Here is a 24,173-nt window from a genome sequence, read left to right on the forward strand (position 1 = left end):
AAAGTCCTAAAACCTCAGCCTGTCTATGTGAGCTTTTAATCCCAGCCAAACTGACAGCTTTCCTCTCCCTTACAGCAGATGGACTACAACTGACTAAGATCCCTGAACATTCCTTGTTCCCACACCAGCTCAGCAAGCTCGTGGTCAGAGGCTTTGCTGTCACAAGCGAAAAATATAAATAAACTGTTCCTGACAGCAAAGTGTTCTTAACTCATTGGGGGAATTGAAGAGCAGAAGTCAAAATTCACCTAGGACAAACATAATTATATGTACAAGAGAAAAGTCAATACCCTATTAATAAAAAGGAGGTAATTGGTTAGATAATCGCTCCAGTTAGAAAAATCTGCATGTTTCTAGGAAACTATAGTCTAAATAAGCATGCTGTGATACTGATATACCCAAAAGGCAACTTATACTAACTGAATTTTAGAACTTCTTCCATAAGTCATTGTTGCACTCTATTCCATACTAGTCAGACCTTAGTGTAGAATACACATGGGAAAGAAATGAAGAGAAGAAAAAGGTCTGGAAAATAAGTCTTATTAGAAAAGGCTGATAGCAGAGTTGGAAGATGACAACCATTTACATTTTTTTCAAAAGCTGCTCAAGCAGAAAAGCAACTGACAGGATATAATGGACTTTTGTTGAAAGAAGAAAAATTCTGGAGGAGGAAATTGTCGAAGGGAGAAAAATTTGGAGAGGTTTTGGAGTACCTCAACCACTGGATATTTTTTCAGAAAGATACAGTTAACGTAGTAATGATGATTCTTATGGCCTAGATCACAAATGGACAAGTAAAACCAACCTGTATCCCTGTCATCTAGGGAGGGGGGCATTACTTATTCCACCATAGAGTCATGGATCAATCAACAACAATGAAGTGACTGATGACTTCCTTGAATATATCACAGCTTCACACACACACACACACACACACACACACACTGCAGCTCAGGTAATGGGGTCACAACAAAGGACTATGTAGGCTGCACACTATATTTTCTTATCCAATACCCAAACTAAGTAACATATTCCTTTTCCGCTCTAAAATTATCTGGTTCAAAGAACGTCTCTTTTATTTTTCTTCATAGTTCTATTCCATGAAAATATGTTTTCCCTTGGATAGAGCCAAGGCCCTCAGGCTGCCTGTCCTCCTTAACAGAATGCATTAAGGCAAACATGGTAAGCAAATATACCTCCAGGCTCTCTCTTAATCCCTTCAGCAGGTAGACTCTGAGTGTGTCTGCAAGGAGATTTTAAAAGGGATCAGATGTGCACTGGATGAACACCTAGTCATTGCATTACATACTTACTGAATTCCAGGTCACAGGATCAGCACTAGCTAGCTTGAAGACTGTACAACTGAACTGAAGATGTGAATGCAGGAAGCTCTTCTTTTTGCAGAGAATGCTTCTCCCACTCCCAATTTAGCACTAAATCTTCCAGTGAAGGATCACTTCAAATAGTTTCAGCTATAAGGAGATTCATGAATTCATAAACTGCAGAAATAGCATTTGGACTGCAGGTGAGGGATCATGTTTTAAATGCTCCACTGTGTAACTACCTGCATCTGGAAAGCTAGCACATTAGGTGGATTGTCCCTGTGGTTTCCTACATTACTAAGTGGCAAATAAGAGCAAGGGCAGCCTCTCCTTTCTTTGGCCTCCGTTTTAACCTATAGCAAGAGCAGGTTTGATATGAGGGGCTTTGGAAGAAGGGTGGCCCTCTGTGATGTTACCATATGGGAGTGTGCCTGCTTAGAGGATCCTTTGATAGTATCGTCTTATTTAAGTGTTTGTACCGTAGGAATTTATTGACAATATTTATGAATGTTTATCAATTGAATTATTTCCCCATGAACCAAAATGTTTTTGAAAGGTATTTTTTTTAATATTCTTTGTTTTGTTTTTAATATAGTTGTATTTATTTGGATTTTTTTTAGTTGCTTTGAGCTCTCTTTTGGAAGAATAAGCAGAGTATAAACATTAAATAAAAATTAAGTGAAGCCTAGATGGAAATACTTTTTCCTGAGATGCTGATTTTCTACACACAGGGAGTTGTTTTTCAACACAGAGGAACATACAAACATATGGTTCCTATGTGTTGGAAGAGGTAGCGCAATGCAGGAAGGACCATACCACCTGGTATTTCTGCACATTTCAGTGAGCTCCAAGAGCGCAAGAAGCCATGACATATATATCTCCCTTTCCTCCAGAATAAGGTGTTTCTTTTTCAGACACAACTGCTCTAGGAGCTTAGTGTACAGTGTAAATCAGTCATCCACCACTGTCTGGTTGGCCATGTGCTTCCTGGCCAGCACCAGGGTGGCTTTCCTTGAAGGATTGAGCAGATAGACAACAACCTGTAAGATGATTTATATAATCATCTTTACATAAAAGCTCATATAAAGATGAGCTTTTATATTGCATTTTATACTATGGTTTTATACTGTTGTTTTATACTTTGAATGTTTTTAATTTTTGTGAACCGCCCAGAGAGCTCCGGCTATTGGGCGGTATAGAAATGTAATAAATAAATAAATAAATAAATAAATAAAAAGTGTACAGTGCTGAAAGTAGATCCAACACACAGCTGACATGCAACACATTCATTAACAATACATGGAGGGCCATTTCCAGAAGCTAGTACTAGGGGTTACTATTCAACCTCATGTTGTTGAGGTTATGGGACCTCTATATGAAACTGCTGGGGGAAGGTCATCCAGGGATTTAGAGGGAGGCATTGTCAGTACACCAATAATATCCAACCATCCTTCTCCTTTACATCTGAGTGAGTGGAAGTGCTAAATTGGTGCCCAGAATCAATAATGGGCTGGATGAGGGTGAATAAAACTGAAAAGGCAGAGGTTCAGTAGGTAGGTGGGTCATCTGTTCAGGGAGACGGCATTCATTGTGTTCTGCTAAAGGACAGGTTTGCACTCTGGGGTGCCCTAAGATCCAGCTTAGTAATTAGGAGCCTGTGAACTCAATGGCATGGAGTACCACCTACCAACTGAGGCTGGTGCATCAGTCGCAGCCTCTCCTAGCTAGAGGCAGCCTAGTCATAATTCTCTCCTCGACAGAGATAGTCTAGCCATGCTCTGGTGACTTCCAGGCTAGACACTTGTAACGAATTGGAAGTGTGGCTGCGTTTGAAGACTACCCAAAACTGCAGTTAGTCCAGAATATAGCTGCTAGGATATTAACTGGGACCAATCACTGAGAACATGGCATAGTTCTTACAACACATTAATCAATGCAGTGTGAAAACTCCACTTAATGGTTGAGTTTTTAGGAGGTACTCCCCACACAACATGTTCTAACTCCACCGTTGTATGACTGTGGGCTACTGTGGAGTTGAGTAAAAACCACCAAAACGTTTGATTGATAGTTCCTTCGCCCTCTCTCCTCCTCAGTCCTCCCGATGGTATCCCATCAGCCATTGCTGCAAAAAAACAATCTCAGCAGCTCTCCTAGAGCGGCACTCACTCCTTTCACCACTCTTGCCAGGTAATTCTGTAGCAAGTGGGAAAAGTCAACTCAACACAATGGAAAACTCCACGGAGCCCACCACACAACACAATGATTGTGCAGGAACTCTCCTCTGCATAGTGTGGATATTCTGCGCGGAGTGTTTTCCAAAAGAACTCCACCACTACATGGAGTTTTCCCACCAGACAACACATTTAACAACAGTGGTGTAAATGTTGTCTGAACTGAGCTCATATCTCATCAGTGCTTAAAAGTTCTACTGGATCTCGGTATGTTTCTGAGTACAATTCAAAGTTCTGAAGATTACGCTGACAATTAAAGCCATTCATGGCCTGAGATGTGGGCACCTAAAGGAACACCTGCTCCCACATCAACTTGAGCCCCCATCTCAGGAGAATTCTCTTGCCACAGAGGCTCACTTGCTACCAACCTTGTTGTCTTTTGGAAGCGAGGTAAAAAACATGTTTTTTTCTCCCAGGTCTTTTAAATTGTTGTAATGTATGTTTATAAAGTTATTGCTGGGTGATAGTCCCAACGCCAGATTGAGACATTTCTGTTCATTTACCCTTTTGGAGCACAGAAAATGATAAATTATCCTGAAAACATTGTTGAAGAACGGTCTAGAAATTAAGTAAATAAATATGGAAAACTGTCACAGACATAGAGTAGTGTTATGGTATGGGGATAAAAACTATATTGAGTTATAGACAGGCTTATTTCCCCATTTTGCATTTCTGCTCCAAAAAATAAGCCTGGACTGAAATTTGGCATCAGAACTATCATCCTTATCTAGCATTTTTGTTCAAAAAGAAAGATGGGCATGCAAAATATTCAAGATTCAATCCCTGGCATCTCGTTAAAAGGTTCTCAGCTAGTAGAGTAGGGAAATACATCCACTTGAGAACCATTGTTAGTATAGACTGTTCTGAACTAGATGCTGCTGTTGCGATAAACATTCCTGGGCTGTTTATTGTGATGTTTGACCCAGCGTAAGGCAGCTTTCAAATGTTTTTTCTTATATTTGCAAGACGTACAGACTCAGATCACCATGTCACCCTAACGAAAAATGTAAATCTACAGAAAGAAGCAGATACAATTGTATTTTTCACCACATGGTTGCCTTTTCCTCATTTCCTCAATTATACCCTGGCAACTGCAGAGATTCAGTCACAATTCCAGAATAACACATACTTTGCTCATTGTTGCTACAGGATGCTGTTGTTATTAATAACGAAGGACATAGAAGAAAGAAGGCTGGATTTCAGGACAGTCCAGTGGCCAAAAACAACTGAACTGCATGCGGAGACTGGTGCAAATGACTAAATGCACACCACGAGCCATGCAAGCCAAAACCATAACCCAAAAGAAACTGGTTGCCCGGCTTTGCTTGAATCATATTCACTCAATGTTCTACTGCAACTCTTCTTTCTCTTCTCCCATCTTCATTCAACAGCAGTCTTCTGCTGGCATTCTTGCCATTTCCTAGCCATCTGGTTCTACTGCAAGGTTGAATTCAAGTTGTTGCTAGTTTTACAGAAAATTATGCCACTCTAGCACTTATGGTAACAGTCAGTGTGTGCACTGGTCAGAATGACCCTGTTTGCGCGCCATGAACAATCCATGGTTTGTTAACCATGGGCTTCTGAAAATGCAGCTGGAGTGAGCAAGCATGCTAGTTCCAAGCGAGCTGCTCCTGTTACGATAAACAAGCCTCATTCCTGGGCTGTTTATTGTGATGTTTGAACCTATAACTCTTTGAGCTGTTCTTCCCCCAACAACCCAGAATTCCAGGTTCAAACATCATGATAAACAACCCAGGGGGAAGGCATCCCTTAGTGCTGCGTGACGGTGTAAGGACTGGGCCCATATCTTTGCAGAAACACACAGAGAAGGTGTGGGAACAGAGTCAGATGAGGAAGAGGGGAAGGGGTGTGGGGATCTACCAAGGCATAGGAGATAGAGGGACAGTGGCAGTCTTTCCAGATGCCAGCAAACCAGTTGGATCAAAACCAGGAAGAAATCTCACCATCCACTGTGGGAATGCCAGAACTTATGGTGGGGGAGGAGTTTACAGTAATAGATTCAAGGATCAGACATAGATAAGGAAGGAGAAGCAACTTCGGAAGGTGAGGGGATCTAAAAGGTTGGCCACTCAAAAGAGGTCCCTAGGGGGAAACCCTTCTTGAGGCCAGGTCTGGAAGAGCCGCTCAGGTTTCCTATTGCTGGTGAGCACCTGTTTCGTTACAATATCCTAGCATAACATATTCAACAAAGGGAACTTGTTCTAGTCTAATTTGTATTATGCAAAGCGGACTTGAGAATTTAGCTCTGTTTTGCTGGATGTGGATTAAATCTGTAACCTGAAGCGCTGTTGATCTGACTGTGATTTGCATAATAAAAGTCATTTACCAAGAGAACCTCTTCCTTGTGTGACTACAAAGATGTCTGGAGGTTTGGCACTCAACAGGCGAGAACCAGCACACTCACTCCTGATGCATTTTCAACAACACATGTTTGTTAACCATGGATCGTTGTGATGTGCAGATTGGCCCAATGCTCGGCTTTCATATGGAACACTACAGTTCAAATCTTCACTTGGTTGTGAAACCCATTGGATGGCCTTGAGTGAGCTGCTAGCTCTCCATTTAACCTACTTCACAGGCTAACACCCTGAGCCCACTGGAGGAAAGTTGGATACAAATGTAACAAATCAATCTGTCTGGGTACAGAAAGCACAATAATCTACACTCAAGGTTTAAGTATAGGTTGAGTATGGGTTGTTGAACCATGGGTTATCATGCTATCTGAACCCAGCCATGCTAATAAACCATGTTTTTTTTTTACCACTAATAATCCATGAAGAGAACCCTTGATTTGTTGTTGGGTTGTGAACTGTTAGGTGTTCATGGTTAACAAACCATGGTTTGTCTTCATGGCTGATTCAGACAACACAATAGGCCACTTTCCAACAACCCAATTCAATGACAACCCACACCCAACACATGCCCACACCTAAGTAACCTACAGGTGTGGATTATCTTGCTGTCTGAACGAATCCAGCTTCATATCACTTCATAATCTACACACACACTACTGAGAAAGGAAACCATATTTCTTGGTCAACAGCAGTAAAAAGCTGATAAAGGGGCCATTCACATATGCAGTTAGGCTCAGGCTACTTTTATCTTCAACATGCTATGTAGAGGTAATCAGGATTGATTAGACAGGCCATTGAGCAGAAACATTTCTCCAGATTAGCCTTAGCAGATGCTATAACAAAGCCCTGTGCAAAAGAAGCAAAAAAAAGTTTGCAAAATAGCACAGGGGAGTTTGACAATAAAGCATGACTGAGAAATACCAGGAAGACTCAGTCTGCCAGAGATCATCAAAAGTGAGATGTTGGAGACTTTCCAGCTGCAACTGCTACAAAACATCCTGGCCCAGGAGGATTATTGGAGGCTTGTTCTAAAGATATGTCGGGAGGTTGCCAAAGAAAGAATCTGATTTCTGAGTGTGCCTTTAAAAATCTGTGAATCATAAGGAACCACATCCAAACAGCTGCCAGATGAATTGAGAACCTACACCTCTCTAAAACTGCCGTTTACCTAGACTATTACATGCTTTTTACGATAAGGCCATAAGAAAGGAATTCAGGACCTGAATTTTGCATCGCATGCCTTGCAAGTCTGAGAAAATGTTTTAAGAGTCAGAAACATTTTTCACAATTCCCTGGAAACAGATTTTTTGCAGGAGAAAAAATGAGAAGGAAAGGTTATAGCCTAAGATCTCAAAACAGAGCAAACAGAATAAATCCACTTACTCAACTGGCTGTGAACTGTTTTCACTTAAACAGAACCTAATTGGCTCTTTAATGGCCTCCCTGTGCATATCCTCTTCTGTAATATGAGCGATTATGCCACCAGAATTTATTGTTTATAGGCCTGAACATATAGTCTAGCCAAAGTGCCTAACATTTTTATAGATGTATTTTAAGAGTTGCTTTGTTTCTCTGCTTTCAAGTGCATACACAATGAGATAAATAATTGTGGCCAACAATAGGTCCTGATCTCCCATGTGAAGTAGAGTCTCTTGAAGCTATTGGTTTCGTCTTTCTGCAGATTTCAGCATGAAGATCGGTAACACAGCACAAATCAGAAGTTCGCTTAGCATATTTGTCGAGCTGGGGGTTTAGAACAAAGGAATAATCCCTACTATATGATCTAGTTCTTTAAAGGAGTTTCCCAGCAGGGAAGGTCTCCAGTAAGTGTGCAGACATAACTTCCAGTATCATTGGCTCTAAAGACTTTTTCTCCTTTGTTTAACATCTGGGTGGGTTTCTTTTTTTAGTCTTTCCACATAATAGCCATCACTTTATCAAAACTGGCCACTAAAGAACCTAGGTGCAAAATCTATCATCAGTAGGGAAGTGAACCCTACCATCATTTTTTTAAAAGCACAGGGTGAGAATGTAAAATGTGCAAGCATGCAGTGGCAAATTAGTTCCTCTGTGAGTCATTTTGGCATGACTTAGGTTCAGGTCATAAGGACTCAGGCTTTCCTGAGAGTCAGTAATGCAATTGGTAACTCCAGAATTTATACATAATGCTGGTATCAGCACTGATTTAACGGTTAAGGGTCTCTATTACGGAATTCTATAGAAAGCCCCACAACTTGACATTTGCATCCAGGCAGTTACATACAAATTTGTCATACTAGATAGAATGTAACTCCCCTCTCTAAACAGGTTCATTTGTTCTTCTATTCAAACAGTTGAGCTGGACAATATTTACAGAGGCTGTGGCAGTGGAGATTTCTGTAGTTACTTCCATCACAGAGCATAGTATTTTAAACAAGTGGATCGCACAATCAGTTGCCTTTGGAATGAATTGAGTGTTATCAGAACACTTTACACACCTACTCTTTTCTTTCAGCAGTTTTCAGGGGGAAATTCTCACAACGTGGGAGCATTTTCAGCAGTTACATGTATGTTGTTGTTTTTCAAACCATCTGGAAAGCTTTGCTTAAGGGTGATGTAAAAATCTTTTTTTTAAAAAAAAAATCCATAAAATCAGAAACTGCATGGAGAATTTCAGGCGGATGTGGCAACTAGAATCACTTTTCTCTGTCCTTCACCACAACCATTTTGGCAGATTTGTATCATTCTTCCCTTAAGCTCAAAGTGGAATTACTGTAATGAGTTGTAACTGGAGCCCTGATGATTGCTGAGAGACTACAGCCAATGCAGAAGACACCCCCCTCCTAACAGAGGTATTTCGCCTCAGTATTGAAAGTCTGGCTTTCACCTGCTTTCTAGGCAAAGTTCAAGGTGCTTATTTTGACATATATAGATCAGGACTAGTCCAATCAAATTACACAAGACCATGATTTCTACCACTAGTAGTATGCAGCTACATTAGTTGCAGCTCCATCTTGTTTCATAAACATGATGCTCTGAGCCCTTAGGATGCTGTGTGTGTGTGTTGTGTGTAATAAAATAATTAAAAAGAATTTACAAAAACAAAAAAGGATGGAAAGAAAAATTGGGAAGGGAGAGAGTTTGTTTCCAACGTCAAAAGCCTATTCTGAGATGTCTTAGATGCCAGAGATTATCATTTGGGCAGAAATCAAGTTATCCTAAAAACAACAACCTTTATTTAGAAGTAACGGACTACTGTGCTAAAGGTTCAGCTACCTAACTTGATAGGCAGAACTGACTCTCTTATAGAAATAGTAGATTGATAAAATTTGGGATTTCATGGTTAAGTAAGACCACAATCTACAGACTTTCCTATTACCTATAAGTAAGTCTCACTGAACTCAATGAGACTTAATTCTGAGTAGACATGCACAGGATTGCACTAACACTCAACAAGCAATTCCAATTTTTAAAAAGATGTTATGGCATCATGGTTTCTGTTTATCTTAAATGTGGAAGCCCTTCAAGTTTCTGGCTGCGTTCCAACTGCATTTTTTTCTACTTATGATTCAGACATCCAAACCCTCTCACTAGATATACCACGGATGGTAATCAGTGAATTTCATTTTCCTCTTTTCTCTTAATTAATGATCTTGTATTGTTGCATAATGTTTTTCCATTTTTGACCTGCATTTTCAACTTTATTTCAAAACAATACATTGGTACATAAACAGATCCCCTATCAGAATTTGCATTGTTTTATGTTCTTGACCACTCACCTCTCCATCACTGTCAGATATGACAATACATGCATCCACAAAACTGTGCTTCTGCACGGCATTTGACAGTCCTGTTGATTCCTCTTCTGCCTGATCTTGGCCTTGGGTATCAGGCCCATCTGCAGTTTTCCGCTTCTTCTTTGGCATCCTTTCAACTGAAACAAAGAAATAAAAAAGATTGAAAGCTATTTGGTTGATCCTGGTTTATTTCCCCCCTAATAGATTGCTGCCTTATTACTTTGAGGCAAAACATAGTAGACATTCCATTCTTATCACATAGGCTTGCAGACTTGGGAGGTACAAGACACATTCATAAATTCCTGCTCATCCAATTAAGATTACCTTATATAGCCGATTAAGCTTAAAAAAGCAGGAAAACACAGACTAACAGCATGTGCCAAAGCAATGAGTAAAAAAAAGAAAGAAAAAGCTCATTTTAGACTTGCCCAAAGTTATACATTTGACATCAACCTTCCATCCAAAACCCTATTAGCCTCAACCCTGCTCCACTGCTGATGCAGAACAAACCGAGAGAGGGACAGTGGATCATGCTAGGCTCAGCACTCCAGAAGGGAAAACCAAAGCATCAGAAGCAGTTGTCAGCTTTCATATTCAATTAGACATGGGATAGGAGCCGCATTTTTCAAATAATATGCTCTCAAAGCAACAGCTTGGAGGTACACTGTTGGAATAAGGCAAAGGTCATAAGAAAAGCAAAAAGACTAAATGACAATTTGAGAGCAAAGTCAAGGACACTTAGGTTTCCTTTCATGGCCCAAGCTACCCACTAAACAGCGTACTCATAGTGCCCTCTGCTGGGACAAGACCATTCCAGAAAGGACATTCTGCAGATAGGGGAGGGAACCTGCTGGCTATTAACGCAACAAATGCTAAGAGTTATTTGAAACAGAGGGCAGGGCAGGTGCAAGTGTAATTAGAGCTAGTGCTTTCGGCAAAGCCTTTCCCTGCCAGACTATACATAGCAAGAGAGCTACATAACAAGCTTTATCAGTGAAAGCACAGCCAGGAAAGCTGATTAGGGCCCTGGGCCAACTGAGAGAAGCAGCAACATGGCAAATGCGTTTCCTCCACATTCTCCAAAGCTTTTCTGGCAACCGGTTCCACATGCGAACGGATCACAACGCAATCAAGCATTCCAACAGCGCTTCTCTCACTCTGCGCCATTTCGCAGTGATGGCACCGCAATAGTGGGCCTGTTCAGGCAAACATGGCTAGGCCGCTAACCCTTTTGCAGCAAGTGATTAGTGAGCGTGTTAAAACCATGGTTATATAGCCACCATGGTAAGGAATGACAACTAAGTCATAGTTCTCACGACACGCTAAGCCACAATGCTTAGTTCAAAATGCTTAACCATCACGGCCTGCGTGTTTTCTGAGCAGGGCTAGTAAGTCAAAAGAATGGAGAAAGGGTGAAGTGGTGAGAATGCCATCCCTAGTTCTCTTTCTACTAGCACAGATAACTGATTAGATTGCATCACGACCCTTAAGATGGTCAACATCTGTTTAATCTACCGGCTAGATTCCAATATGGACTTACAAGAACCCTTGTCCCAATCTTCAAAGGAAGAAGAGAGGAAAAACCCACTAAATATAAGGGGGGGAAAAACAATATTCACCATCGCCCCCACCCCCAACTGAGGACTTTCCCTCCACTTTTCAACAGAAAAATTGAATATTTTGAAGACTGAAAACAATTACTATGAAATGTTGTCTTTTTGGGGTCAAGTTAAATTCTTCTTAACAAAGATTTCCTTACTCAAAACGTGTAGGATTAAGTTTTTCATGTAAGGCAATCTACAGCATTAAAGAATTATTACTCCTGTGGATACTGAATACATATACAAACTCAAAATGTTTTCAATGCTGTTATAAAGTTTAACCTGATATCCAGATATGTTGCTAGACTTAATATTGTGTCAGTAAAATACTGTTCTCTCCAAATATTACTTTTTTAAAACTACATTTGTGGTTTATATTTTCAACTTTTATTTTCTCATGCTTCTCAGATGCAGAATGGTCATTTGCACACTGTCAAAAAAAGGAGCCCAATTTGCATAATACTTGCATATGCGTGTGTGTGCAAATTTAGAAATAACTAAAATTTGAATAGAAATACAAGACATCTCACCATCATGGAGGAGACAGGCCAGGTGATCTGTGTGCTTGTTCAGTCTTAGACTTCAAACCAGACTCGTGCTGAACAACCCATCAAAAAGAGGGCAACAAATAGAAGACTGTTCTGTGCCAGCTCTCCAAAATAGAGAATTGCTCTCTATAAAGTATGAAACCTGGGAGTAAGCTCCACTAGAGGGTCTTCTTAGTAGATCTACAAGAGGTTGCTCTGTAAATTTCATAAATATGCCAAATAGTACACTATTATATGCTAATTAAGTTATACATCATGTTGTTGTAGGTTTGATATGAAAATATAGATTTGCATTTTCCCCAAAACTGTGTTTTTTATAGGGCTTCAAAATTACATCTCTAGTGCTGGTTTCTGCATCCTTGGGAGTAAGTTTATCCTTTTCTCTGAAGTGGTATGTTTGTTTGTGGGCTGTAGCAGCACCACAGCTGTGGAATTCTCTCCCAGGGGAGGTCAGGTTGGCTCCATCCGTACTAAGTTTTAGACAGGCAGTAAAAACTGCATTGTTTTGCCAGGCCTTCAGCTTTTAAAATTATGTTTTGTCTGTTTTTAAAGAATGTACTTAAAGAATGTAGTTTTTATATTGTAGTTTTATTATACATTAGCCTGAGGGCACCAACAGGCAGGAAAGTGATGTATAAATGTTTTTAATACAAATAAAAAAAGAAATACGCAGATTTCTAAAAATACACTCTAAGTCAGTGTGATGTAGTTGTTAGAGTGCTGGATTGGGGTTCAGGGGATCTAGGTTCCAGTCCCCACTCAGGCATAAAGCTCACTGGGTGACTTTGGGGGCCAGTCACTGACTCTCAGCCTAACCAACCTCACAGGGTTGTTGTGAAGATAAAATGGAGAGGAGGAAGAAGACTATCTGAGCTGCCTTGGATTAGTGAGAGGAAAAAGGCAGGATATAAATGTAATGATATTTTTTTAAAAAAAATAATGTCTCCGTGTTTTCACTTTGAAAGGAAAAGAAACAATGCTGCTCTGACATTTCCATCAGTTGAAGAAGGGGGAGGGAAAAGAGTTTCCAATTTATACCAGTTATGCCCTTTAGAGCAATAGGCACAGGCTACGCTGAAGACAATTCTGTAAAATTCAGCAGTGTTGCTACCTCATATTCAGTAGATCAGATTGTATATGTTAGTATGCCTCTGAAATACATTGGGGAAAAGCACTTGCAAGCCTGCCAAAAATACAACATTCACACCACCACTCAAGTCCCTCAGATGGTGCAATATATCTTCTGCTTGATAGATCACATTAGATAAGGGATTGCTAAGGAACACTAACTGGAGGTACGATGGCTCACTTATCTCCTACATTTTCAAAGAGACGCACAAAGATTTAACCACACAACTCTCTCCGCAGCTCTGAAACCCAGGAGCTTGATACCTCTTAACAACATAAATTAAAGCGACCAAGACAAGTCAGAAAGAACTGAACATTTTGTTTTGCTTTCATATCTCTCTCTCTCCCCCCTCCCTCTCTCTCTCACACACACACACTGGGAATCTGCTGTTAACTAAGGGCAGTGTTTGGTTTCAGTGAAATGGAACAGGTCAAAGAATTAATTACTTGCAATTAATTCTGCATGTTGGCTCACAGGCTGGTTTTCCAGTCATCTGTTTTTTCATTGGGATTCTTAAGAACATTTCTCTCTCTAAGCTCAGTCAAGGTGACCCATTAATAAGCAAATCCACGTGTGCTTCATTTCAGAACATGCACTTTTCAGGGGTATCCTTGAAAATTCCCCATTTATGATTATTTGCCATTTTCTTTCATCATCATCTATCACTTTGACGAATCAGAAAACAATTACCAGCAGGATAATTCACAATCTTGACACTGCAGCCACTAGACCTGCCAAGCTGTGACAGCTTAAAACGCTCAAACACGAAGCCAAAAATGAATGACTCTCATCTCCAAATGAGTTTCTGAGAGGTTCAAGCTACAGGCTGGTGAATTCTAAAACTGCTACCCCAACCTCAGGAATGATAAACATGTTGCTTACAATCAGCAGCATAGAGGAAGAAGTCCTCATTGTTGCATTTACAAGTGGCCAAACATAACACAGAGAGAGTTCCCTTCAACCATCTTCCATTCTGAGTTTTAACATGCTCTGCACACCAGCCCCAGGTTTATTTTGCCCACTTTTCTAAAAACTATAAAAGATTTGCGTAGCAATATATAATTATGCTACCAATTTTTAAAAAGGATACATACACTCTTACACTTTAGGTCTCTGCTGATTGCTCAAGGTTAATGAGACTCTTTTGAGAGCCTTTTGCAGGGGACATACCCTTGTAAAGTCTTTTTGTATGACTACTGCCTGCTATCAAAGACAAGATGAAGAACAAGACAGATGGACCACATCATTGACCCAAATCTAGTAAAATCCAATGGATCAATTTTTAGATGCACTCAGCAGTTAGTTAGTTATTAAAATATTTATATCTTGCCCTCTATCAGTAGGATCTCAGGACAACGTACAGACGAAATTATACAACAATATAAAACAATAAATATACACAGCTAAAACTAATCAAACCATTAATCAAGCAGTAAAACCAAGCAATACAATTAAAACAATGTGCAAGCTTGGTGAATTTAGCCATCAAAGGCTTTGTTAAAAAGCCATGTCTTTACTTGGTGCCGAAATAAGGTCAGCATTGGCGCCAGTTGGGCCTCCAAGGGGAGGGCATTCCACAGTCGGGGTGCCACAGCAGAAAAAGCACTCTCCCATGTCCCACTATAACATATGTCTTGCGTTGGTGGGACGTGGACGAGGGCTCCTCCAACAGATCTCAAGTCTCGGGCAGGCAAATATAGGAAGAAGCGCTCCCTCAAGTATCAAGTTCCCAAGCCATTTAGGGCTTTAAACGCCATTACCAACACCTTGAATTCTGACCGGAAATGTACAGGCAGCCAGTGAAATTCTTTTAAGACTGGTGTTATATGGTCTTTGTGAGATGTACCGGTCAGCAGTCTAGCTGCTGTATTTTGCACTAGCTGCAACTTCAGAATCATCTTCAAGGGCAGCCCCATGTAGAGTGCAAGGTAAGTTACTAGTGCATGCATTACTGTGGCTAGGTTATCCCTGTCCAGGAAAGGCTGCAGCTGGCAGATCAGCTGAAGCTGGCCCCAAGTACTCCAGGCCACGGAATCCACTTGGGCCTCCAGTGATAAAGATGGATCTAGGAGTACTCCCAAGCTACACACCCACTCCTTCAGAGGGAGTGCAACCCATTCCCTAAGGAGGTTCGCTTGGCACCTACATTATATGCTTTTAGACGCCAGGTGAAGACCGTTTTATTCTCCCAGCATTTTAACAGTCTATAAATAAATTTTAACTTGGTGTTTTAAATTGGTAATTTTGCATTGCTGCTGTTTTTATCTGGTTGAGCTTTTCTATTGTATTTTATACTATGGTTTTATACTGTTGTTTTATACTTTGAATGTTTTTAATTTTTGTGAACCGCCCAGAGAGCTCCGGCTATTGGGCGGTACAGAAATGTAATAAATAAATAAATAAATAAATAAATTCCAGAACAGGTCGCTTACCCAATTCTGGGACTTGGGAACCACCAATCCACAGAGCTTCCATCTTATCAGGAATCAGCTTCAGTATATTGGCCCTCATCCAGCCCATTACAGCCTCCAGGTCCAGCACCTTCACTGCCCCAGCTGACTCCGAAGACAAGGATCAGTATCATCATACTGATGACACCCAAACCCCTAATGACCTTACCCAGCGGCTTCATATAGATGTTGAACAGTATGGGGATAAAAAGAGCCCTGTGGCACCCCACTGCTTAATAGAATGGGGTGGAACAGGAATCCCCCAATGCCACTCTCTGGAATTGGCCGTGCAAGTAGGAGCAGAACCACTATAACACAGTGCCTCCTACTCCCATCTCGCAAAGCTGATTCAGTAAGATACCATGATCAATGGTATCAAAAGCCGCTGAGAGATCCAGGAAGATCAACAGGGTAGCACTTCCCCTGTCTTTCACCTGGAGTAGGTCATTGGTCAGAGCACCCAAGGCTGTTTCAGTGCCACACTCTGGCCTGAAACCAGACTGAAATGGGTTCAGATAATCAGTTTCTTCCGAGAACATCTGATGCTGCCCAGCCACCACACGCTCAAGCACCTTGCCCAAAAAGGGGATATTAGCGATGGGGCGGTAGGTCTCACATACCTCTGGGTCCAGGGAGGTTCTCTTCAGGAGAGGGTGCACTACAGCCTCTTTCAAGGCAGCAGGCACCACCCCCTGACAGAGCAAGGCATTTACCACCCCCTGGACCCACCCAATCAAACCACCTCTGCTGGATTGTATTAGCCAAGATGGGCAAGGGTCAAGCTTACATGTTGTGGGACAGACTGATTCAGTTACAAACAATGATTAATTCCACAGTCTCCAAAATGTGGAGCAGATTTGTATTGCTCATGATAGCAGTTGCATGCACAGGCTCAAAAAAAAAGAAAAGAAAAAAAAAAGCAGAAAAATGAGAATAAGGGTTCAGAAGTGCAGAGCTGCAGATTCATACCTTATGCATCAGACAATACTTTTTTCTGCAATGACTGTGAATCTAAGCATACTTTTGTGAACCGCCCAGAGAGCTTCGGCTATTGGGTGGTATAAAAATGTAATAAATAAATAAATAAATAAATAAAATTGAAAGTTTTACTGAAATCAAAGGAACTTATTTCCATGAAAATGTGTTTAGGTTTAAGATGGGATGCTGGTACAAAAAAACCCCACATATCTGACTTCAGGCTGTTGCCTTTGAAAACCCATGCCCCAATAATCAAGTCTGCCTCTAGGGGCTGCAGCTATTCTGTTCCTGAATCAGCCCTTAGCCCAATCACATATCAATGTATTTATTTATTGTATTTTTATATCGTCCAATAGTCGAAGCTCTCTGGGCAGTTCACAAAAATTAAAACCATTCAAAGTATAAAACGAACAGTATAAAAGCATGGTATAAAATACAATATAAAAGCACAACCAGGGGTGTAGCATTTCCCTTGCAGTATCTAGACCAGCATGATGTTCCAGGCAATCAGGACCCCGTTTGGGACACAAAACAGGGCCTTAGATGATTCATAAAAATTTTGGTCAGCCTCATACAGCAGGAGGCAATCTTTCAGATACCTCAAGCTGTTTAGGGCGTTATAAGGACCAGTACCATAAGTTAGACTCTGAAGCGGCTTGTTGGCTGGTGCATTCATGAAAAACCTGGGTATTGTCCCCCATGATCATTATGGGATGATAACTAAAGGAGCAACTAAAATGCTCAAGGGCTGGATCAACTCTTCTATGAGGAAAAGTTACAACATCTGGGATTGTTTAGCTTAGGGAAAAAGTGAGCAAGGGGAGACACTATGGAGGTGTACAAAATTATGCATGGTGTGGAGAAAGTGGAAAGAGATGCACTTTTCTCCATCTCCCATAATACTAGAACCCAGGATCATCCCATTAAGCTGATTGGTAGGACATTCAGGACAGATAAAAGGAAGTACTTCCTCCCACAGCATGTAGTTAAACTATGGAATTCACTTTCATAAAATGTAGTGATTGCCACCAATTTAGATGGCTTTAAAAGGAGATTGGAAAAATTCACAGAGGATAAGGCCATCAATGGCTATGAGTCCTGATGGTTATATGCTACTTCCAGTAATTCGAGGCAGTATGCCTATGTACACCAATTGCTAGGGAACATGGGTAGGAGGGTGCTATTGCACTCATGTCCTGCTTGTGGGTTTCACATGGGCACCTAGTTGGACACTGTTTGAACAAAATGCTGGACTAGATGGACCCTTGATCTGATCCAGCATGGCTCTTATGATCAGTGGTAGCAAATACCACTGAAAGGTCTAACAGAACCAGCATGAATGTATGTCCCCTGTGGATCCTCTGATCTACCAAGGTGGTTTTTATCACCAAACCAGACCTAAATTGAAAAGTATCTGGATAATCAGTTTCCTCCAAGAAAAGCTGAAGCTGCAAGGCCACTACTGACTCCAAGAACTTGCTTTAAAAAAGGGAGATTAGAAATTGGCTGACAATTACCAAGGGGTGGTGGGAGTTGGAAAAGATTTCTTCAACAAAGGTCTTCCCAAGGCCTCCATTAGAGGAGCTGGAACATGGCCCTTATATGAATAACCACACATCCATTGTGTGTTACGCGATTGGGGGTTGCATATTCAAAATGGTAGCTGATGTACACCATGGCTCATCTGATTAAATAACCCATGATGAGCTGTTGTGTCGTGCAAACAGGCCCACCAACAATCTCCACCACCCAGTTAGTGAGCTGCCTTCTGACAGCTCTATAATAATAATAATAATAATAATAATAATAATAATAATATATTTATTTATTTCTTACCCGCCTCTCCCTTTGGATCGAGGCGGGGAACAACATTAGAACAGGAATCAATACATCTTAAAAATTCATGATTTAACATTGATCTGGATAGGCCTGCCGGAAAAGGCTAGTCTTTAAAGCTGCCTTAAAATCACACAGAGAGTTAATTTTACGAATCTCCTCTGGCAGGCCATTCCACAATCTGGGGGCGACAGAAGAAAAGGTCCTCTGGGAAACTGATGTCAGCCTAGTTTTAGCTGACTGAAGTAAGTTCACCACAGAGGACCTGAGTGTGCAGGGCGGACTATGTGGGAGAAGGCGATCCGGCAGGTAACCTGGACCCAAACCATTTAGGGCTTTAAAGGTAATGACCAACACTTTGTACTTTGCCCGGAAACTAATTGGCAGCCAGTGGAGTGATTTCAATGTTGGGGTAATATGCTCACCCCTAGATGTCCTGGTGACCAACCTAGCTGCCATATTTTGGACTAGTTGAAGTTTCCGAACTAGGTACAATGGTAGCCCTATGTAGAACGCATTGCAGAAGTCAAGCCTTGAGGTTACCAGCGCGTGCACTACTGTCTTTAGGTCTTCTGACTCTAAGAAGTGGTGCAGCTGGAGTATCAGCCGAAGCTGATAGTAGGCACTCCTGGCTGTCACATCTATCTGGGCTGTCATTTGGAGCGACGGATCCAGGAGCACCCCCAAACTGTGAACACAGTCTTTCAGGGGGAGTGTGGCCCCATCCAGAACTGGCTGACACACCTCCAAACCTAGGTCAGAGCCCTTGACAGCAAGCACCTCTGTTTTGTCTGGATTCAGCTTCAGTTTGTTTTTCCTCATCCAGCCCATTACAGCCTCCAAGCATTCATTCAGAGGAGACACACTATCCTTAGCTGACGCTGTTATTGAAGGCATAGAGAAATATATTTGGGTGTCATCAGCATACTGATAGCACCCCGCCCCATACCTCCAGATGATCTCTCCCAGCGGTTTCATGTAGATGTTAGCACTGGGGATAAGATGGCACCTTGTGGTACACCATACAACAGCTCCTTTTTTGAGGAGCAACTATCCCCAAGCATCACCATCTGGAATCTACCTGAGAGGTAGGACCGGAACCACTGGATCACAGTGCCCCCGATTCCCAAACCCCTCAGGCGTTCCAGAAGGATACCATGGTCGATGGTATCGAAAGCCGATGAAAGGTCCAAAAGTACCAGCAGGGACACACTCTCCCTGTCAATACTCATGCGGAGATCGTCCACTAAGGCGACCATAGCGGTCTCAACTCTGTATCCTGCCCTAAAGCTAGTTTGAAATGGGTCTCGAAAATCTTTTTATAAGCCAGGATTGTCACAGGTCTAACGAGTACATGCATGTCCGTACTCCAAGCAACTTATGCACTTCCTCATGCTGAACAAACTAAAATTCATCCATCAAAACTAGATTTCAAGGACCTGATTTACCAGGAAATACTTTATTTGAAGCTCATTCTTCAAACTGGCTGTTATTGCCCCTCAAACATCCCTATTCATCACAATGCACTCCTATTGTTTCGAATCTGCTTGCAACCAAGTCTAATGATTGCCAGAGACCATCAAGGAGCTTCAATCAGAGAGACACACTTATAAGCTACCCTACTCTTTTAATAAGTACATATTAGGAAATAACACTTATTTGAGAGTATTCCTATTCTGCAACACACATATCACACTGATGTACAGAACAGACATTCAACCATTTTCAGTTCTCCAGAGTTACCTCCCCCTTTTGCAAAAAGATCCACAGCTTTCCATAAAACACTACTTTTCATTTTGCAAGGAACATCCAAGCCCTTATCTTTCACCCTGACCAAAATGGGACTCTCCCATGTTTAAAGGGAAAGGATTAAGAGAAATATCAACTTAAATTCCTGCTAAACGAACCTCTCATTTGTTGGGATACAGGAGGGTGCTTCCAGATGAGGCTTTTATTGCACCATCACCCTGCTTCATTCATTGAATGGGGGAGGGTGAGATTCAGATGCCATCTTCCACTTGTACCCCTCCCTTGTATTCTCACCACTTCTTCCATCTTTTTTCTTCAAGAGGAAAATCCGTTAAGAAAACATGGAATAGCTGCACAAAACCCTTCTGACTGAGCCCTCTTTCAGAAAGCACACCAAGTCTAACAGTTTGCTAATTCCTTTTTTCCCTTTGTACAATCATCCTACAAGCTTCTTGTAGCATTATTTTCAGTTCCAATAATATAATACAGATGCAGTGTGGGATGATGCCTCGCTAAGTAAAATACAAGTTTTTGTAAGAAGATAGCCATGCCATTCTGTATCCCTTGTTTTCCTGTAGTGCAGATGTTTTGCCAATCTTACCTGTGATATCACAAGTAAACAAACTGAACAAAGCCCATCTTTAAATAAGAATATTTAAGGGAGATGTGCACTATCATAATACTGGAGAGGATTAGTATACATGTTTAATATTTTTTTTTCTAAATTACAGAACATGCTTGTGAAATGCAAAGGTAATTATGGCTGGAGGGAAGAGGAAAGAGTTTTGTTAACATTTTTACTGGGAAGTCATTTGTTTAAAGGGCTCAACAAGCCTCTAAAAAGTCAGAAAACAATAATAAAAATAAAGTCTAGCTTTGAAAAAGTATACACACTAGTATGGGCAGGGACAATGGAAGAATTTTGTCTGGGTTCACACCACATAGTAACCCACAATAGGTTATCATGTTGTCTGAGTGCAGCGCTTTTTCCACAGGGTGGGTTAACGTGTTTATTTATTTATTTATTTATTACATTTCTATACTGCCCAATAGCCGGAGCTCTCTGGGCGGTTCACAAAAATTAAAAACATTCAAAATTATTATTATTATTATTATTATTATTATTTATTTATTTATATAGCACCATCAGTGTACATGGTGCTGTACAGAGTAAAACAGTAAATAGCAAGACCCTGCCGCATAGGCTTACAAAACCATAATATAAAATACAATATAAAAGCTCAACCAGATAAAAGCAGCAGCAATGCAAAATTACAAATTAAAACACCAAGTTAAAATTTATTTATAGACTGTTAAAATGCTGGGAGAATAAAAAGGTCTTCACCTGGCGTCTAAAAGCATATAATGTAGGTGCCAAGTGAACCTCCTTAGGGAGCTCATTCCACAGCAGAGAAGGCCCTCCTCCTGGTAGCCACCTGCCTCACTTCCTTTGGCAGGGGCTTGTGGAGAAGGACCCCTGAGGATGACCTTGTTGTGTGAATGTCATCCATTTTCCGCAGGGCGGCTTGTTATCCATGCAGTTTGGGTTATTTTTCTCGAACAAGCCACCTTGAAAATCCATAGCTTGTTGTTGAGTGGTTCAGGATGGTTAACATAGTATACTGCATGGTCAAAGAGCAACCCTGCGGAAAAAGCGTTGCATTCAGACACACATAACTTATCCTGGAGAAAAAGCGCTGTGTTCAGACAACACAATAAGCCACAGTGCCACAACAACCCACACTGGCTAGGCTGGCATGTTATGCAAACCCATTGGCTGAGTACAGATGAGACGCTAATCAACCGGGGGCAGGGTGTAATAGGACCAGAATGGGAAACAACTGTTGATTAGTGTGTCATCCGAACTCAGCCTATTACACACACACCCCAGTTGATTAGCATGTCGTCCAAACTCAGCCTGTGCGTGTATATAAGCAACACTTGGAGCTGTATATTAGACCAGGGAGGGATTAATTAATACACAGGTTCCCTGCAACAGATATGCTACTTCAGACAAAAAGCAACACTTGAGTAACAACTTACAAAACATGGGGAAACTTTCTCTGGAAATATACTAATTGTAAGCACCTGTACACCATTCCAAGGGTTCTTTTTACACACTACATTCTGAGAACACTCAATTCTTAGGCGCACACAAGATTAATTTGCCGGGCTGCAGTCGTTTGACCAGATGCAACAGAGGACAGGGCTCCTTCACCTGTATCTGTTGTAAAGAAGGGGGAATTTCAGCATGTGTCACTGAATTCTCTCCTCTACACAGCTACTAGAAGTGAAGGAACCCTGCCCCCTTTTGTACCTGGCTGCAGACAGGGGTAGTTTTCATCTAAGAATAAGTACCTTAGTTACAAGAAGGAAGATCTATCCAGAGGAGTGCGGAAATTAAATGTAAGGGAAGAAGTGCCAGCAAGTCAGATTCTACTCTAAGATTGCCAGCTTTTGAAAAAGCCCCTGCAACTGTTCCTTTAACACCAGCTTGCTGTGCAGCTAAGGTTGACCTCCATGCTATGAAAAGCTTCCTTGGGCGATTTCTGCCCATCAAACGGCTGTTAAGAAGACGAGCGAAGACCAGCCAGAGACGTGGTTGCCTCTGGTGGCCCACTGACAACCCTTGGGACGGAAGGATTGGGCGACCAGGGCTACAACAAATCGCTAGGCCAACAAGATTGGGGCAGCCAGAACTAGGAGGACACCCTGAGGTGAGGTGGGGGGACAGGGCACGGACAGCGTCCTAGATAGAGATTCTCCCCACCCACCCCTGCCCGCCTCGTCCCGCCACCGGTAGAAGCATTGGAGAAGAGAAAGGTCACACGGGCCCCACGAGGGAAGTAGCACCTCCGTGAGTGGGCTGGGCATGGACAGAACTACTCACCGGCCCCAGCCTCTCCCCCACCGGGCCGGTGCCCCGCCCCCTCCCACGCCGACCCCGCCAGGCGGGCAACGACAAGTCGGCGACCCTGCCGCCTCTTGCAGGGACTCGCACACAGATTCGACAGCGGCAGAGAGCGGGTCTTTTGCCCACACTCAACTTGGCGCCAATAGCTTCGCTTCCCACAGCTAAGATGGAAAAGGTGCGCGCGCGCAGAAGGAGGGAGCGGTATGGTCATGTGAGCCATTCCTCCCGCGTGATCCCACAGTGAAGCCTTAAGCGTCATCTTGGGTGAAGGCAGCTGGGCTTCCCTTTCGGCGCTTTCCCCCCGCCCCACTTTTCAAATCAGCAGGTTGTGCCTGCTGCTGTTCCCGCTGCTCATTCGTCAAAACACGGGGGGGTTGACTTCTGCGCCTTAATGTTTGTGAATAATCTGTCCTCCTATCATATTTATGAGCTCTTGGAGCTGCTGCTGTAGCTGGAGAGTAATGAGTCTACTTGTACTTAGGAATGTTGGGGCTGACGGGTTGCAGGAGTTTGCAGAGAGAATGTGAGTATGTAGTAAAGGAGCAATCCTATGTATATTTAAACAAAAAAAGTCCTACAACTCACAGCATCCCCCAGCCAGTATGGCTGGCTGGGGCATGCTGGGAGTTGTAGGACTTTTTTCCTGTCTAAACATGCATAGGATTGAGTGTTACCAGTGGTTTCCTTTTGGAAGAGAAATGGCAGTAGTGGCTTATTCCCCATTTGCTGGGGAATGGCGACAGGCTTGCAAGATCACAGGTTGCTTGGTACTGGCAGGAACACTAAAAATTCCTCTCTGGACCTGCCTGTTAAGGTGTCGCCCCCCCCCACACACACACACCTTTTGTTCAAGCACTGTGTGGGGGTAATGATGGGGAGCCTTGTGGTACCATAAAAACAAGGTTGCAGTGTAATCCTATGTATGTATGGCTACTCAGAAGAACCACACACCCCTGAGTTAAATAGGCTGTTTTTTGAGGTAAATGTGCATAGCATTGCACCCTGAGAAAGAAGGTAAGATGGAAAGAAAGGGGGCAGGGATAAATGAATAGAGTAGTTGGATGCTGTGGGATGCTTTAGGACTATAATATGAGAAGTAATAAGAATTGTGCCCTTGAGCATATACAGAGTGTCTTTCCTTCAGTGGTACATAACTGCAATTCAGTCCTTCTAAGCAAATAATATTATGAACACTACACTGAACCAGCCAGATTTTCCATGGGGGAACTTATGTACTTGGTTATATTTTTACATATATTATCCA

The 24,173-nt window shown here is 41.9% G+C and overlaps 1 protein-coding gene across 5 annotated transcripts in view; it reads right to left on the minus strand.

The window, feature by feature from the left end:
- Window positions 1-22,918, minus strand: part of UIMC1 (ubiquitin interaction motif containing 1) — an 84,858-nt gene extending 61,940 nt beyond the window's left edge. For 2 of the 5 annotated variants that reach the window (XM_063120963.1, XM_063120967.1), the window contains exons 1-2: window positions 20,154-20,198; window positions 9,687-9,841 (exon numbers count right to left, since the gene is read on the minus strand). In XM_063120963.1, coding sequence (XP_062977033.1) covers window positions 9,687-9,841; window positions 20,154-20,160 — 162 coding nt within the window. In that variant the 5' untranslated portion in view covers window positions 20,161-20,198. Of the gene's footprint in view, window positions 1-9,686; window positions 9,842-15,414; window positions 15,437-16,052; window positions 16,071-20,153; window positions 20,199-22,885 lie in introns of those variants that run through there. The other 3 variants (XM_063120964.1, XM_063120965.1, XM_063120966.1) reach the window with 3 other exon arrangements.
- Window positions 22,919-24,173: the final 1,255 nt, after the last annotated feature.

This window comes from Elgaria multicarinata, chromosome 3 (genome assembly GCF_023053635.1).
Source record: "Elgaria multicarinata webbii isolate HBS135686 ecotype San Diego chromosome 3, rElgMul1.1.pri, whole genome shotgun sequence".
Classification (NCBI taxonomy): domain Eukaryota; kingdom Metazoa; phylum Chordata; class Lepidosauria; order Squamata; family Anguidae; genus Elgaria; species Elgaria multicarinata.